A 16,887-nucleotide genomic window follows, 5' to 3' on the forward strand; every position below is an offset into this window, starting at 1 on the left:
TTGATCATATTTCAGTCAACCCACAGTGTCATCACCCAGACCAGGCATAGTTTGGGGAATGGAGGGGAGTAATGACTTGAGATCCTTTCCAAGGGAATCCCGGGTGTTCAACAGAACCTAAGGGCCTTGCAAGATCACACTGGATTCTGTTGAACCTTGATGGATGGAGGAATAACTTTTTGAGGCAAAGAGCAGTAAATGGAAGATTCCTTTAAGTTCACTCTTGCCTAAGGAACAGTGTTCCTGCAGTCACAGCTATTGACTCATTTCATTGCAGGGTGGCACTACGTCATTCTGGTTTGGCTTGCAGGAAGCAAAAAGTAACTTACTTTATGCAGAGGATTCATAAATTAGAAGAGTTGATATCATTTCAAAAACAAGCACTTATGGAGGAAGGGCTGTCGCCAAACTGCGCAGGCTGGCCTCAGCGAGCCAGAGCAGAGCTGTGCCAGCATCTTCAGCAGCAACATATTCAGAGGTCATCAGACAGCATCCTTCTAGAAGCTGGTGGGGAAAACTAAACAACTACTCTCTCAGAAGTTATAGCCCAAGTAAGCGATGCTGAAATGGGTCCAGACGCTGGAAACAGACTAATGTGCAACTCACAAATCAACACCCAGGACACAGACAGGCAGTTCAGGCTGTGGAGTGGGATGTGAATGCAGCCAGGGCATTCTTTCATTGAGACAGAGTAGTCAGGAGCGGACCCTGCCTCTCTCCCAGTCAGACATGAAAAGCTTCATGGTAATAAGTGCTCAGATCCAAGCCGAGGCTCAGTGCAATTTGGATCTTGTTGTTTCATCTATCTAAGCATGGCTAGGAGGGGAAATCTTGGTGTGCTCGTGTTTGATGAAGAGTGTGGACGATGGGTGGAAACTCCTGCCTTTGCCATTTCCTGGTGGGTTGTGCAGGGGCCAGCCGCTTCACCATAGAGTCCCAGTTTCCTCCTCCATAAAGACAAATAAGACCCGGGACGCTCTGGACAGTGTCTGGAGGAGTAAATGACATAAAGGGCTTACCTAACATTGTGCCTGGACTACAGAGAGTGTTTGGTGGTGGACAGCATGAATCACCTGTAGTAATTAGTAAATAATACTTAGCCAGAACTTGCCAGAGTTAAGTTATTTTCCTTGACATTTGAGTCATCAGGTTTGTTGCTTATCTTTGGCAGCCAACCCTTCCTTGGAAAGCCATCTAATGACTATAGTTTGGAACTGGCTGGTTTTAGGGCCTGAACTTGCAAAAGGGTGGATGGGGTCATTTTCATTGGGTCTTCGTGATCTGTTTTAATAGCCTCTGCTTCCCCAAATGGAGATGGTACAAGGTCTCTAATCTCACTTCTATCTCCTTTCCACTTCCTTGCCTCTCTCTCTCCCCATCCCCTTCCTTCCTTTCTTTTCTTGCTTTTTTTTTTTTTTTTTTTACATTCTCACTTGGTTTCCATCAATCTTATTTGTGTTTCTCCTAAAGCAACAGATGGACAGGGAAGGCCTGACCACAAAACATCAGCATTAGGTTTTCACCAAAGTGATTCAAGTCTGAAGGTCTTCATCAGCAGTCTCCCTCATAGTCAGCGCCATACCGAAGAGGCCTGTCCCTCTCATAGGGCCTTCCAGCCACTTCTTCCCCACAGGCCTGATTCTTCTGTGGCTGGGAGTGTGGACTGATTTGTTATGATGTGAGAGATCCCTAGGGCATGACTCTGTTAACGTCCAGCAGGGGCCATGACAGGGAGCTGAGGGAGATGTTGGCTTTCAGTTAGAAATTAGAGTTGATTTGTTGTTTTTGTTATTTTCTGATTGTTCACTGCCTGGCCCAGTCTAAGTCTTTGCAACTCTCATTACTCTGAGAGTGAACACTGTATAATGCTATTTCTGGACTGATAAGCATACTATTTCAATTCTCTGGCTGTGTTTAGATAATTATTTAGGAACGTGTTTAGGAATTAGAGAATATGAGTATTCAGAACTATTCTTGACAGTAAAAGCAAGTTGGTTTTTCCACTAGGTTAAGATTATTTCAGGGTCAGTACCAAAATTAGTGCTCTCCAAAATACCAAATTTGCTTAACCTACAGGAACACATTGATTGTCATCTGGTCATATTATGCTGCTGTTAGAATGAGTATGTAATCCCTGTGATCGGTCTGATTAGAACATGTTCCCTGTTCTGGCTTCTCCAATCTCTGAACCACGTCAAAAATTAAGCAAAATCAGGGCAGACCAGGAAGGTGCTTACAAAAGCAGAGCATAAGGCCAGGCACGGTGGCACACACCTGTAATCCCAGTACTGTGGCAGCCACAGATTGGACAGATTGCTTAAGCCCAGGAATTTGCGACCAGCCTGAGCAACATGGTGAAACCTCGTCTCTACTAAAAATACAGAAAATTAGCTGGGCATGGTGGCATGCACCTGTAGTCCCTGCTACTTGGGAGGCTGAGGTGTGAGGATACATTGAGCCTGGGAGGTAGAGGTTGCAGTGAGCCATGATTACACCACTGCATTCCAGGCTAGGTGACAGAGCGAGATCTTATCTCAAAAAAAAAAAAAAAAAAAAAGCATAAGACTGATATGCAAATTCTAAATGCATTTAGATAATTAATATGGAAAAGCACCTATTATATATAGGGTGTTATCCAGTTGCAAATGAAATAAAAGCAAACAGAAATATAATAACAACTTACACTTGTATGAGCTTGCTAAATGCTGGACACTAACTACATCACATACATTAATTTAATCCTCATGACAACCCTGCACAGTGGGTGTGGCATTAGAGTAGGAATATTGAGATACAGAGTAGGATTATGCAATAAAATACATGCTCTCAGATGTAGTTGTTAACTCTGAAATTCAGGGAAAACAAGGATGCTGTGGGCTGGGATGGAAGGAGAGAACTTCAGAAATGAGATGGGAGGTGTCCGTTGGGTCTGTCTTAGTGTCTTTGGGATGCTGTAACTAAATGTCATAAACTGGGTGGTTTATAAATAACAGAAATTTATTTCTCACAATTCTGCAGTCTGGGAAGCCCAAGATCTAGGCTCCAGCAGTTTCAGTGTCAGGTGCGGGCCACTTTCCCGTAAACATTAGTACCTTCTGGCTGTATCCTCACACGGAGGAAGGGGCAAGGCAGCTCCCTGGGATCCCTCTAATTTTATTCCTGAGGGCTCCACCCTCATGACCTGATCACTTCCCAGAAGCCCCACCTCCTAATATCATCAGCTTGGAGGTGAGGATTTCAACATGAATTTTAGGGGGATTTAGGGGGACACATACCTTCAGACTATAGCAGGGTCCATTTCCCTCAGGGACAGATCTATTGCTACATTTTCTTAAGGAAACCATTAGCTAATAATTTTTGACTCCCACAATGAAAATAGCTCTCAGCGTATTATGAAATAGAGTTTTATTTTTGGCATGATGAATATTATGACACAGCTTAGCAAATGCCCTCTGGATAACCCGAGACCCTCCCACCAACCCAAAGCAGCACACTTGTTCCCCGCGTCTAAAAACAGCACACCAGAAACAATATTGTGAGAACGGTCTGGTCACATTCCGCACACGTCCTTCAGAGGTGCTGAAACCAAAGGCAACAGTGGTTAAGGAAGAAAGAACATTCTCAAGGCCCCGATGATACTCATGCTAGGTATTCGGTCCACATTTTACTCAAAATTCCCTCCCTGGAAATCACTTTGCTTCGAGAGTCCATGCTACAGAATGACAGAGACTTTCTTTGAAGGCCTGTAGTTTTGGTATCTCAAACTTGAAGAGAATTTATATAGCACATCTTTTCTGGTAATTGTGAGTAATAAAATCATAATATGCTGTTTATAGTGACTCAATAACGCAGATTACAAATTCAGCACATCTTCAGCTACTTCCCTACTTTATATCAGAGGATGTATTTGATTTGAAAACAACTTAGCAGTCATTTAGTTATACGGGGCATGTTTTGCACTAAATGGTATTTCAAGCCTGAGATTTCCTTTTTTCATCTATTGATGCTGACAGTGGAACAAAAAACTTGGAAACCTTAGATATTGTTGTTGGTGGTATTACAAAGAGAAATGTTTCATGCTAAGCCTTCTGCCCTGATCTTTATTATTGATTAAGTAGCTAATCATGTATGGACAAAAGGGTAAGTTTAAAAAACAGTTGGTAAAACAAGCATTTGGCCCTCAGAGAAATATGGCACAGACTTTTTTAATGGTCGGAAATCTCATAGTAGTGATAATAATAAACACTGTATAATAATATATGGCAATAGATTAATGGGTGGGACATAAATTTGCAAAGAATTAATGCAGGATGATATACAGGAGTGTCATCTAGACAAAAACACAACCACGGGTATTATTAATATTATAATGCAAGCTTTGCCATTTGAATGGGATACAAATGAATGAGTCAGACTTGACTTTGTAAGTTTTTACATGCTTATATAATGTGAAAATTATCTCCTAAGGACTAGACTTATAAATATTTGCTTAATACGATTCATTAATTAATCATGTGAAAGTGCTTATCTAGCATAAAACTAGGGGACTCTCGGTATCCGTTTTTGTTTTTTCAGAATGAAAGTGCCCTTGTGAAAGAAAAAGAGCTGTCAATCGAACTTGCAAACATCAGGGATGAAGTTGGTAAGTAGGGCATTGAAAATGAGGAGCATAAAGAATGTCTTTTCCTGATTCCTGTGAATGTGTAACAAAAGCAATTATGCCTCCTGTAATAAGCCAGTGCAAACCTGCCTAGATGAATGAAGTATCTTACCCAGCACAGTGGTGGGCTGCTGTAGCCTTAGCAGGGAATCATAATTTTCACGTCTCTGTTGTTATAAAGACAGCTTCCTAACAGTTCACAGTGGAACTCATCAGGCCTTGACTCTGCTATTTGCAGATGGCAGCTCATTCATCAGTCTGCATTCATCCATCTGGGTCCCCTCTTACAAAATGAGATGCTGTCTGCAAGATGCAGATGTTCCATGGCTTCCTGCCACTGTCTACCCTGTCGTGAAATACTCTGTGATCTAGAACAAGGTCAAAAGCACAAATCTGGTTGGATTAAAAATATGAGAGTTCATGTTGAAATTTCTAATATTTGGCTGATGAAACGGTTTGGTTCAGTCTGGACCATGGAGACCTTACAAATAAAATGATCCCCAAACCCTGGGGATGTGGCTTTCACTGTAGGTCAAGGACAGGACCAGATATTTGCCATATTCTCATTGCTTGATCCCATCTTCCCTCTTGACCATCTGTTATTCTCTTTCCCCAGGAATCAGTCAGCAAAGCTGAAATACACATGGTCTGTTCCTATTGCCCGCTATTCTCTTTACCAGTGAGCACTCCTCCTCCATCTAGTGTGGTCCTGGGAGCAGCCCACCATGTGCAGGTGTGGCTTCCTCCGTGAGTGAAGGGATTGGAGCAATCCCAGGTGTCCTTGGCAAGTAGCCAGCCATGCGGATAGGCAGAAGGCTGAACTTCCCCAGGGACCACAGGCCCTCAGGTGTGCAGTGGACAGAATAGTGAGATCCAAGCATAGCTTTCCCCAACCCTTTGTACTCCTCTCTCCCTTTGTTAAAATGTTTTCTTTTTCTCCCCTGTGAGTTCTGTGACTTCTTTTAACATTAAAGTAGGTCTGCAATGGTCTCTTCTCCTCTCTAAGGACAGCAGATGCTTGTGGGGAAACAACAGATAACAGGCCCCTTCCCAGACTTGCTAGTGGGTGATCCGGAGCAGCAGGACCCTGCTACTGCTGCAGGGACACCTACACCCGGACACCCCTTCTCCCCCGCCAGGAGAAGCCCAGGGGTTGATGCCAGATGTAGGCTTCTTCCAGCAGTCAGCTAGGAAAGGCAGGGTGTGAGGAGCCCTGGAAAGCTGAGGTCCACGGGAGCCATATCTGACCTGGCTGGAAAGAGGAGCGGGAGGGGAGAAAGTGGCCCCACTCCCCGCGGACTCTTGCTGGAGAAGTCTCATCCTTCCTTTTTGCCATTGTTGTTGTTTTCATGGAGATTGAGGCTAATTTCTATTTGTTGGGTATCACCCCAAGCAGCATTCACAGTGATAGCTCCAGTGATGACCTCATTGCCAAGGCCTCCATGGTTGAAGCCTCTGTGTCCCCATCTGTTTCTTCACCAATGTGGCCACCCTTCATGATCCAGATGCCCACATCTGGCCTCAAAGACCTGTGTTGAGAGTGGCCCCCACTTTTTCCTGAAGGGAAGCTCCCGGTACACTCACTGGTGACCCTGCCCAATGTCAGGGACTGTTTCTGTTCTTCTCTAAGGAAGGACTCACCACCCTTCACCCGTGGAGCCATGGGTCCCATGTGATTGGCTGCCCTCCCGTGCATGCACACATTGTACATGTGTGCACACACACATGCACACATGGGAGCCGTCCTCCTTGATGACTCCCATGGTTCCTTTAAAAGGACCTTCTGCCTCCTTCCCCACTGATGGAAACTACCTTATCAAAAAGGATTTTTTTAATCAAAAAAATCCTCACCTGAAGAACTGCAAAGACCCCCTTCTCCACTCACTGGCTTTAGGGCCTGTCCTCAGTTAGAGGTGACTCTGAGGCCTCTCCTCCTGAGCGAAGCTGCCAAAGAACAGATTTCACCTCTGCTGACCTTCAGGTCAGTTCCCAGGGGATGTGGAAGTGGAGACAGCTGGGAGACCTTGCCTCGTCCCCTTCTGGAATCTGCCCCTCCCCACCTTGTAGAGGTAGAGACCCTTGGAGATGGCCCCTGATGACACTGTGGGGGCAGCTCAGAGGCCTAGGGTAGAGGTTCCAAAATTCTCAATTCACAGTGACCACAGTGTCTCAGTAATTTTTTTTCACAGTATCAAGGCCAAATAAATACCTCCCAGCTCTATTTAGTAAGGAGGTAAGTCTAAGCCACTTAAGTGTGTATATTCTAACAACTTTGTGGCCGTTTGAAAAACTGAACATAAATGGAAAGAAAACAATATATTTTTGTTTTATTCTTAAGGAACCACAATGACTTGCTTGTGATTGGGCCCCACATAACTTCTCAGACCTTGGCATCTGATTGGATAAGGCTATCCTTGCATCTTGTTTCACACTGATTTTCACTGCATACTTTTTATCACAGCAGCAGCCAAAACCTCAGCTTTGCAGAGATATGATATCGTGAAAGGGGATGAAGTGTGAGCTAGTGATGAGCTAATGTCAAAACTCTGAATCCCCCAAACCAGGAGTTCACATGGTATCCCCCAGGGAGGCAGCATTGGTGTGTTTCCCTCCGAAGTATTAATAGAAGAAATCCTGCAGTGCCCTGTGATTTGCTGCAGTGGCCCAGGGTGCGTCAGCACACAGTTTGCAAACCACAGGCTTGAGGACACTTCCCTGCCCTCAGTGGCCGAGAGATTTGAGCATGAGGAAGGTTGGGTCTTCAGAGACTCAGGAACTGAAAGATGCTTATATAGTTCAGCTAAAACAATGTGCAGTGTGTTACCCCCTGTAATTTATAGCTCCTGCTGCCTTTCCTTCTCTTTTAGCAAGATATGTTGGTCTTTTTTTTTTTCTTTTTTATTGATCATTCTTGGGTGTTTCTCGCAGAGGGGGATTTGGCAGGGTCACAGGACAATAGTGGAGGGAAGGTCAGCAGATAAACAAGTGAACAAAGTTCTCTGGTTTTCCTAGGCAGAGGACCCTGCGGCCTTCCGCAGTGTTTGTGTCCCTGGGTACTTGAGATTAGGGAGTGGTGATGACTCTTAACGAACATGCTGCCTTCAAGCATCTGTTTAACAAAGCACATCTTGCACCGCCCTTAATCCATTCAACCCTGAGTGGATACAGCACATGTTTCAGAGAGCACAGGGTTGGGGGTAAGGTCACAGATCAACAGGATCCCAAGGCAGAAGAATTTTTCTTAGTACAGAACAAAATGAAAAGTCTCCCATGTCTACCTCTTTCTACACAGACACGGCAACCATCCGATTTCTCAATCTTTTCCCCACCTTTCCTCCCTTTCTATTCCACAAAACCGCCATTGTCTTCATGGCCCGTTCTCAATGAGCTGTTGAGTACACCTCCCAGATTGGGTGGTGGCCGGGCAGAGGAGCTCCTCACTTCCCAGTAGGGGCGGCCGGGCAGAAGCGCCCCTCACCTCCCGGACGGGGCAGCTGGCCGGGCGGGGGGCTGACCCCCCCCACCTCCCTCCCGGACGGGGCGGCTGGCCGGGCGGGGGGCTGACCCCCCACCTCCCTCCCGGACAGGGCGGCTGGCCGGGCAGAGGGGCTCCTCACTTGCCAGTAGGGGCGGCCGGGCAGAGGCGCCCCTCACTTCCCCGACGGGGCGGCTGGCCTGGCGGGGGGCTGATCCCCCCGCCTCCCTCCCGGACGGGGCGGCTGGCCGGGCAGAGGGGCTCCTCACTTCCCGGTAGGGGCGGCCGGGCAGAGGCGCCCCTCACCTCCCGGACAGGGCGGCTGGCCGGGCGGGGGGCTGATCCCCCCACCTCCCTCCCGGACGGGGCGGCTGGCCGGGCGGGGGGCTGACCCCCCCACCTCCCTCCCGGACGGGGCGGCTGGCCGGGCGGGGGGCTGACCCCCACACCTCCCTCCCGGACGGGGCGGCTGGCCGGGCGGGGGGCTGACCCCCACACCTCCCTCCCGGACGGGGCGGCTGGCCGGGCGGGGGGCTGACCCCCCCACCTCCCTCCCGGACGGGGCGGCTGGCCGGGCGGGGGGCTGACCCCCCCACCTCCCTCCCGGACGGGGAGGCTGGCCGGGCGGGGGGCTGACCCCCCCCACCTCCCTCCCGGACGGGGCGGCTGGCCGGGTGGGGGGCTGACCCCCCCCACCTCCCTCCCGGACGGGGCGGCTGGCCGGGCAGGGGACTGAACCCCCCACCTCCCTCCCAGACAGAGCGGCTGGCCGGGCAGAGGGGCTCCTCACTTCCCAGTAGGGGCGGCCGGGCAGAGGCGCCCCTCACCTCCCGGACGGGGCGGCTGGCCAGGCGGGGGGCTAACCCCCCCACCTCCCTCCCGGACGGGGCGGCTGGCCGGGCGGGGGGCTGACCCCCCCACCTCCCTCCCAGACAGAGCGGCTGGCCGGGCAGAGGGGCTCCTCACTTCCCAGTAGGGGCGGCCGGGCAGAGGCGCCCCCCACCTCCTGGACAGGGCAGCTGGCCGGGCGGGGGGCTGATCCCCCCACCTCCCTCCCGGATGGGGCGGCTGGCCAGGTGGGGGGCTGACCCCCCCACCTCCCTCCCGGACGGGGTGGCTGGCCGGGCGGGGGGCTGACCCCCCCACCTCCCTCCCGGATGGGGCGGCTGGCCGGGCGGGGGGCTGACCCCCCCACCTCCCTCCCGGACGGGGCGGCTGGCCGGGCAGAGGGGCTCCTCACTTCCCAGTAGGGGCGGCCGGGCAGAGGCACCCCTCGCCTCCCGGACGGGGCGGCTGGCCAGGCGGGGGGCTGAACCCCCCACCTCCCTGCCGGACGGGGCGGCTGGCCGGGCAGAGGGGCTCCTCACTTCCCGGTAGGGGCGGCCGGGCAGAGGCGCCCCTCACCTCCCGGACGGGGCGGCTGGCCGGGCGGAGGGCTGACCCCCCCACCTCCCTCCCGGACGAGGAGGGAGGACGCTCCTCACTTCTCAGACGGGGTGGCTGCCGGGCGGAGGGGCTCCTCACTTCTCAGACGGGGCGGTTGCCAGGCAGAGGGCTGACCCCCCCACCTCCCTCCCAGACAGAGCGGCTGGCCGGGCAGAGGGGCTCCTCACTTCCCAGTAGGGGCGGCCGGGCAGAGGCGCCCCTCACCTCCCGGACGGGGTGGCTGGCCAGGCGGGGGGCTAACCCCCCCACCTCCCTCCCGGATGGGGCGGCTGGCCGGGCGGGGGGCTGACCCCCCCCACCTCCCTCCCAGACAGAGCGGCTGGCCGGGCAGAGGGGCTCCTCACTTCCCAGTAGGGGCGGCCGGGCAGAGGCGCCCCCCACCTCCTGGACAGGGCGGCTGGCCGGGCGGGGGGCTGATCCCCCCACCTCCCTCCCGGACGGGGCGGCTGGCCAGGTGGGGGGCTGATCCCCCCCACCTCCCTCCCAGACGGGGCGGCTGGCCGGGCGGGGGGCTGACCCCCCCACCTCCCTCCCGGATGGGGCGGCTGGCCGGGCGGGGGGCTGACCCCCCCACCTCCCTCCCGGACGGGGCGGCTGGCCGGGCAGAGGGGCTCCTCACTTCCCAGTAGGGGCGGCCGGGCAGAGGCGCCCCTCGCCTCCCGGACGGGGCGGCTGGCCGGGCGGGGGGCTGACTCCCCCACCTCCCTCCCGGACGAGGAGGGAGGACGCTCCTCACTTCTCAGACGGGGTGGCTGCCGGGCGGAGGGGCTCCTCACTTCTCAGACGGGGCGGTTGCCAGGCAGAGGGTCTCCTCACTTCTCAGACAGGGCGGCCGGGCAGAGACGCTCCTCACATCCCGGACGGGGTGGCAGGGCAGAGGTGCTCCCCACATCTCAGACGATGGGCGGCCGGGCAGAGACGCTCCTCACTTCCCAGATGTGATGGCGGCCGGGAAGAGGTGCTCCTCACTTCCTAGATGGGATGGCGGCCGGGCAGAGACGCTCCTCACTTTCCAGACTGGGCAGCCAGGCAGAGGGGCTCCTCACATCCCAGACGATGGGCGGTCAGGCGGAGACGCTCCTCACTTCCCAGACGGGGGGCTGCCAGGCAGAGGCTGCAATCTCGGCACTTAGGGAGGCCAAGGCAGGCGGCTGGGAGGTGGTTGTAGCGAGCCGAGATCACGCCACTGCACTCCAGCCTGGGCGCCATTGAGCATTGAGTTAACGAGACTCCGTCTGCAATCCCGGCACCCCGGGAGGCCGAGGCTGGCGGATCACTCGCGGTTAGGAGCTGGAGACCAGCCCAGCCGACACATCGAAACCCTGTCTCCACCAAAAAAATACGAAAACCAGTCAGGCGTGTCGGCGCGCGCCTGCAATCGCAGGCACTCGGCAGGCTGAGGCAGGAGAATCGGGCAGGGAGGTTGCAGTGAGCTGAGATGGCAGCAGTACCGTCCAGCTTCAGCTCGGCATCAGAGGGAGACCGTGGAAAGAGGGGAGAGGGGAGAGGGGAGAGGGGAGAGGGGAGAGGGGAGAGGGAGCTCTATCTACCACACAGTCTTTCTCCTGAGTTCTTATATTAGATCCAAAGTGTATTTGAGAAAGCATTCACTGAACCTAAGTGCTCAGTGTACTTTGAAGCACACGTTTGTTTCCCTTAGTCATTAAGCCTCAAAAAGTCCTACCATTCCTTGAGGCAGGAATGCACTCTTTTTAAATTTTCTATTCAGCAGAATGAGAAATGTCTAAAAATAGAAATCCCACTTAATGATTTAAGTCTGTCTCCATCCTTACTCAACAACTAGGCAAATATTAAACAAAAAGAGCCCCAGTGCTGGCCTGCCGGCAGCTTTCCCTTCTGTGAGTTGAAACTGGGAAAGCGCAGGGAGGTATTCGTTGGTCTTAGTTAAGATAGAAAAGCATTGAATTATATGAGGGCTGTCAAGTCTGTAGCCCTGAAATGCTATAAGCCAATCCCTGAGTATGCTTCTCTATGAAATAGATGAGTTTCTAGGGGGTTCCAAGGCTTGGCAGTTCTGAGCATGGGCTTTAGGTTCAGGTGGGGCGAGCTGGTAGACCTCTCTGTCCCACAAGTTCCCCTTCATTAAATGGAAAGTCAATTAAAGAAGATAATGCTGATGAAGCACTCTGTAAAGGTGACTCTCATAACTATCTGGTGTGTAGCACCTTGAAACCAAAGATAAAAGATGGAAATTTCCACTCCAGGGTGAATTTCTCCCTAGAGAGACTTCTGCACTCCCCATGGGCAAGCTTTGGCTCTGGGGGCCCTGTGTCCCCTGATGCAATTGGGTTGGGTGCCGGGTGTGCCAAGTGCAAGGCTGCTTCTCTCTGTGCTTTCCTGAAGCTTCTAAATGCAGCAGGCGCTACACAAGGATTACATTGGGTTTTGGGTTGAAATCTTATTTGATTTCTGCCTAAGTGCTAAGAATAGAACCAGAATTACCTGCCAGATGAAAAAGCTACTGGAGGGAGGGCGGAAGGCCTTGGCAGCACCACTGCCTGGTTCCTTCCGCCCAGCTTTCATCCCTGGCACACACTTCAGCAGCAAGCACCCAGTCCATAGCTGAGATTGCATTGGTGAGAGAAGAAAGACGGAGGGGAATGTGGGGATCAACTGTCAACCGTAAAGCGCATAAGCTCTGGCTTCTAGACGTACAATGTATTCTCTTGATGGGAGAAGAGCATTGAGCATGCAAACCTGGCTTACAGGTGGCCCAGAGAGAGTACTATGGCCAGTCCCTTCCCCTTAGCACCAGTCCTGTCCTAAGTTAAGGCTCTTGTCAGCTGAGTCTGATGGGAGCTGGACGTGGAAGGATGTGGGGGGACATGGGGGAGATGGAATTTCTAAGGCTCTGAATTCAGACAAGGAAGAAGGGAAGAAGGTGCAGAAAGTCAGAATAGTTAGGTGTATTTATTGCACATTCCAGAACAGGGCTGCCCTGTCTCCCAAATCTAAAAATTGCTGCTTAAACTGTTTCATATCCATTAAACTGCTGCCCTAAATTCCACCAATATCTGTTAATAAATACCCATCCATTGTCCAAACTTCTGAGGTGAATAAATGCAATCAAAAGCTTTAGCATCTGGACTTAGCACAGCGGCTCACACCTATAATCCCAGCACTTTGGGAGGCTGAAGCAGGTGGATCACCTGAGGTCAGGAGTTGGAGACCAGCCTGGCCAACATGGTCAAACCCCATCTCTACTAAAAATAAAAATAAAAAATTAGCTAGGTGTGGTGGTGGGTGCCTGTAATCCCAGCTACTGAGGAGGCTGAGGCAGGAGAATCGCTTGAACCTGGAAGGCGGAGAGGTGACAGTGAGCCGAGATTGCGCCATTGTACTCCAGCCTGGGCAACAAGAGCAAAACTCTGTCTCAAAACAAACAAACAAAAAAAACCTTTAGCATCTGGTCAGAATCAGCTTTGTCTGTGTTCACAGACCTGATGCATGTTAGACTCACCTGCAGTGCTGCCCTAGGCAACAGAATCAAAATATTTGAAGGTGAGGCCTAGGCCGTTTTTTTTAAAGCCCCCTTATTAAGTACAGTGAAGTTGGAGATTCAATGAACTACACTGAAGGAACAGGGAGTTTGATTTGGGCCAGGGACAGGGTTGAGGCAGGGAGTATATATCATTTGAGATAAGCCCAGGAGGGCAGGATCCCATCATGGGGGGCCCTGGGCAGCAAGGCAGGCCAAGGGAGAGTGGCACAGGTGGGTGGGGAAAAGTGCAGAAAAGGAAGATGCAAAAGACAAATTGTACCTGTTTGGAAATTATACAGAGGCTGGCCTGGCTCCTGAGAAATGACAGAGGATATCCCCTTCCTTCACTCCCGCCTCCTTCCTTTGCCTTTGCCTGTCTGCCTGGGGGACTCAGTCTTCTCAAATCAGCTACCCTCCTGGTTAGATGGACTTTGGGGAGCTAAGCATGGAAAGTAATCCCCAGTACATTTGCAGACACTGCCCATTTATACCTTCCCATTTGTGACATCTCTGGTGGTATCACGACTGAATCTTCTAGAAGGTCTGTAGTTTGCATAGTGCCTTCTACCAGAGACTTGACTTGTGTCCTCACACACTGGAAGATAATCTCCAATAGTTTTTAAGTAGGAATTTCCTGGCAATTGATTTAGAAATAAAACTTGAGAACATGCCCTAGTGAGTGCTGTTTTCTGATGCCCGGGGTGTGGAGGGTTTCTCCATACTGATGGCCAATTCTTCCTCATCCGCTGAGTGTCCAGTGATTCCATTCAGTTCTGACACTAAGGACCCAGTGTTAGTATAGACTCCCAGGTTGAGGGCTCAGTCCCACAAGACCACCTCCACCTCAGAAACCAGTCCTAAGTCTCGGTGGCCACCCAAGGTTCTGTCCAATCTGCTATAAACTCAGAGGTTGCCATAACTGCCTCCTTAGGTTTGATAATTCACTAGAATGATGCATAGAGCAAGGTATATGGCAGGGGGCGAGGTGGGGAGTTTCCATGCCCTCTGGGCGCACCATCTTCCCTGCACTTGGTATACTCACCAACCCGAAGCCTGTTGAATCATGTTCAAGAGTTTATATAATTCTGGCCAGGCACAGTGGTTCATGCTTATAATCCCAGCACTTTGGAAGGCCAAGGCAGGTGGATCACTTGAGGCCAGGAGTTCAAGGCCAGCCTGGCCATGGCGAACCCCATCTGTACTAAAAATACAAAAAAAAAAAAAAAAAAATTAGCCAGGTATGGTGGCAAGCACCTGTAATCCCAGCTACTCGGGAGGCTGAGGCAGGAGAATTACTTGAACCTGGGAGGCGGATGTTGCAGTGAGCCAAGATTGTGCCACTGCACTCCAGCCTGGGTGACGGAGCAAGACTCTGTCTCCAAAAAAAAAAAAAGAGAGTTTATATCATTCTATCCCCAGCCTCTTCCTCTCCCTCTCTCCCTGGAAGTTGGTGGGTGGGACTGAAAGTTCCAATCCTCTAATGACTTGTTCCTTCTGGTGACCAGCCCCATCCTAAAGTCAAATAGGGACCCTACCCTAAGTCACCGTTAGCATAAACTCAGGTGTGATTGAAAGGGGATCATTATGAGTCACAAAAGGTAATCCTACCACTCGAAAAACTCCAAGCATATTAGAGACTTGTGCCAGAAACTGGGGAGAAGGACCAAATATATTTTATACCACACCCAGACCAGGTCCTACAGTCATGGAGAATGATTCACTCATTTAGCGAGGTTCTGAGCACCTTGTATGGAGCAGCCAGGGAAGTCATAGGATTTTAGGGCTGGTCCAGACCAGAGTGACAGTACCCTATCCATTTCATTTTAGAGATCAGTCTACAGATTTGTTTCAAAGATCTTGGCTAAAGCTGGGACATGTGCAAAAAGCACCAAAGGAAAAACTTTGTTCTCCTTAATCTCAGTCCGTCCATTCATGCATCCAACAGCTATTTCTTGAGCACCTACTTTTTGCCAGACACAGGCTGGTCAGGGTCACCAAGGGTACTGCAGTAGATTATACCCTTTAAAGGGGCACCCCTCTGGGTCAGGGCTGAAATGCATCCATATTGCAGCTACCACCAAGCCCTGTGCCCTGGCATGAGGCTGCTGCCACTCAGAGGAAGGAACACTTTTTCCCCAGATTGCACAGAGGCGCTGTGTGGGCTAGACTGACCCGATGCTTAGTACCAGAGATTCTGTGGTGCATAAGACTCAGCTCATCTTCTCAAAGAGTTTACAATTAAAGGCTCTGTGAAAGAGGTGCTATCTACTGTGGACCTCATATGCTAAGATGCAGGTAGATGCCTGTGGGTGGGGGAGGAGAGCACAATCATTGAGCACCTACTAACACCTACTCTCCCCAGCAAATCTGCCCTGGAACAGTGGTTGCCATGAGCACTTCCAGGCACTGCCCATTTTGCACACCTAAGGACAGAAAGAGTGTTTCCTTATTTCTCTTTCTATGTATCAGAGTCTTCATACTTGTCATTTCATAGCCATAAAATGTTCTATAGTGCTGACAAACTACAGTAAGTTCCTTTTCTTTGAGCATTTGGATTTTTACCATTTTTTGCTGTTAGGCAACAAGTATAGTGTTTGCAAATTACTTTTTACCTCTTTTGTTATTTTGTTGGGAATATATTCTCAAAAGCACTGACTGATAATTTTGGGAGGATTTTACATTTGTCCCAAATGTATCTGTAATGCAAAATGTGTTGGATATTTATTCTGTAAATCAAGATTATGGTGGATTTCATCTTAGTGTTGCTAGGGTTGCCTTATAAAGAGGAAATTAAATTTTCTCTCTCTCCCTCCCATGCACACACACATACACACAAATGAGAAGAGACACATAATATCCAAGTGTATATCAGGGTGTAGTTTAGGACGGAGCCTTTTATGGTTCAAGAGTAGAGTCCCTATGGAGTGGCTGAATTTGCTCATATTTGTGTTACATTGTACATGTTGATTATCCACAGTTCAAAAATCCAAAATCTGAAATGCTCCAAAATCCAAAACCTTTTGAGCACCGACCTGATGCTCAAAAGAAATGCTGATTGGATACTTTCGGATTTAAGATTTTTAAATTAGGGATGCTCAACTAGTAAGTATAATGCAAATATTCCAAAATAAAAAAAAAATCAGAAATGTGAAATGCTTCTGGTGCCAAGCATTTCAGATAAGGTATACTCAACATGTGTTTCCTTGGAGACAGGGCACTCTGGTGTCAAAAATGAAATCAGATCAAGTTAGATTTTAAAGAGTATATGATGCATACAAAAGAATACGTCATGAACTGGGAGACCTCAAACCAAAAAATGCCACTACGGCTCAGTTTTACAGCAGTTGCAGCACAGTTTCTAGAGCATGAAGGGGGAGTATTTTGACTTTTTTTCATGATACGCTGTCATATATTCTTTTTTAAGGCAAATAGAGCTATTTGAGCTGATTCATCTGTAGCTGATTGGTTTGATTTCATTGAATCATGCTTATAAAGACCAAAAGCTTACTTGTGTGTTTCATTTAGGGCTAGGATAATTACCCGTTTGGGGAAATCAGGGTGACTTAAGTTTTGGTTACCTGGCTCTAGGTGGTTGGCCTTGGGGTATCTAAACTGTTGTCTCCATTTTTTTTTTTTTTAATGCTGGTCATAAAGTATCTCATCCTCAACTCACCCTCCATGGGTGATGGCTCTTGTCTGTGGGGTTTTTGGGAATTGGGTGTGTCCCTGGAAAAGCCTTCCCCAGGTGGTGGTGGTTGTGGGGATTAAAGGGCATTTTGGATCCCCAGGAAACCAGAATCCAGC

General features: G+C 50.3%; 1 protein-coding gene across 3 annotated transcripts in view; it reads left to right on the forward strand.

The window, feature by feature from the left end:
- Window positions 1-16,887, forward strand: part of MTUS2 (microtubule associated scaffold protein 2) — a 481,365-nt gene that overhangs the window by 405,893 nt on the left and 58,585 nt on the right. For all 3 annotated transcript variants that reach the window (XM_024348494.3, XM_054665152.2, XM_003314094.7), the window contains one exon: window positions 4,576-4,642. In XM_024348494.3, coding sequence (XP_024204262.2) covers window positions 4,576-4,642 — 67 coding nt within the window. The remainder of the gene's footprint in view (window positions 1-4,575; window positions 4,643-16,887) is intronic.

This window comes from Pan troglodytes, chromosome 14 (genome assembly GCF_028858775.2).
Source record: "Pan troglodytes isolate AG18354 chromosome 14, NHGRI_mPanTro3-v2.0_pri, whole genome shotgun sequence".
NCBI classification, from domain to species: domain Eukaryota; kingdom Metazoa; phylum Chordata; class Mammalia; order Primates; family Hominidae; genus Pan; species Pan troglodytes.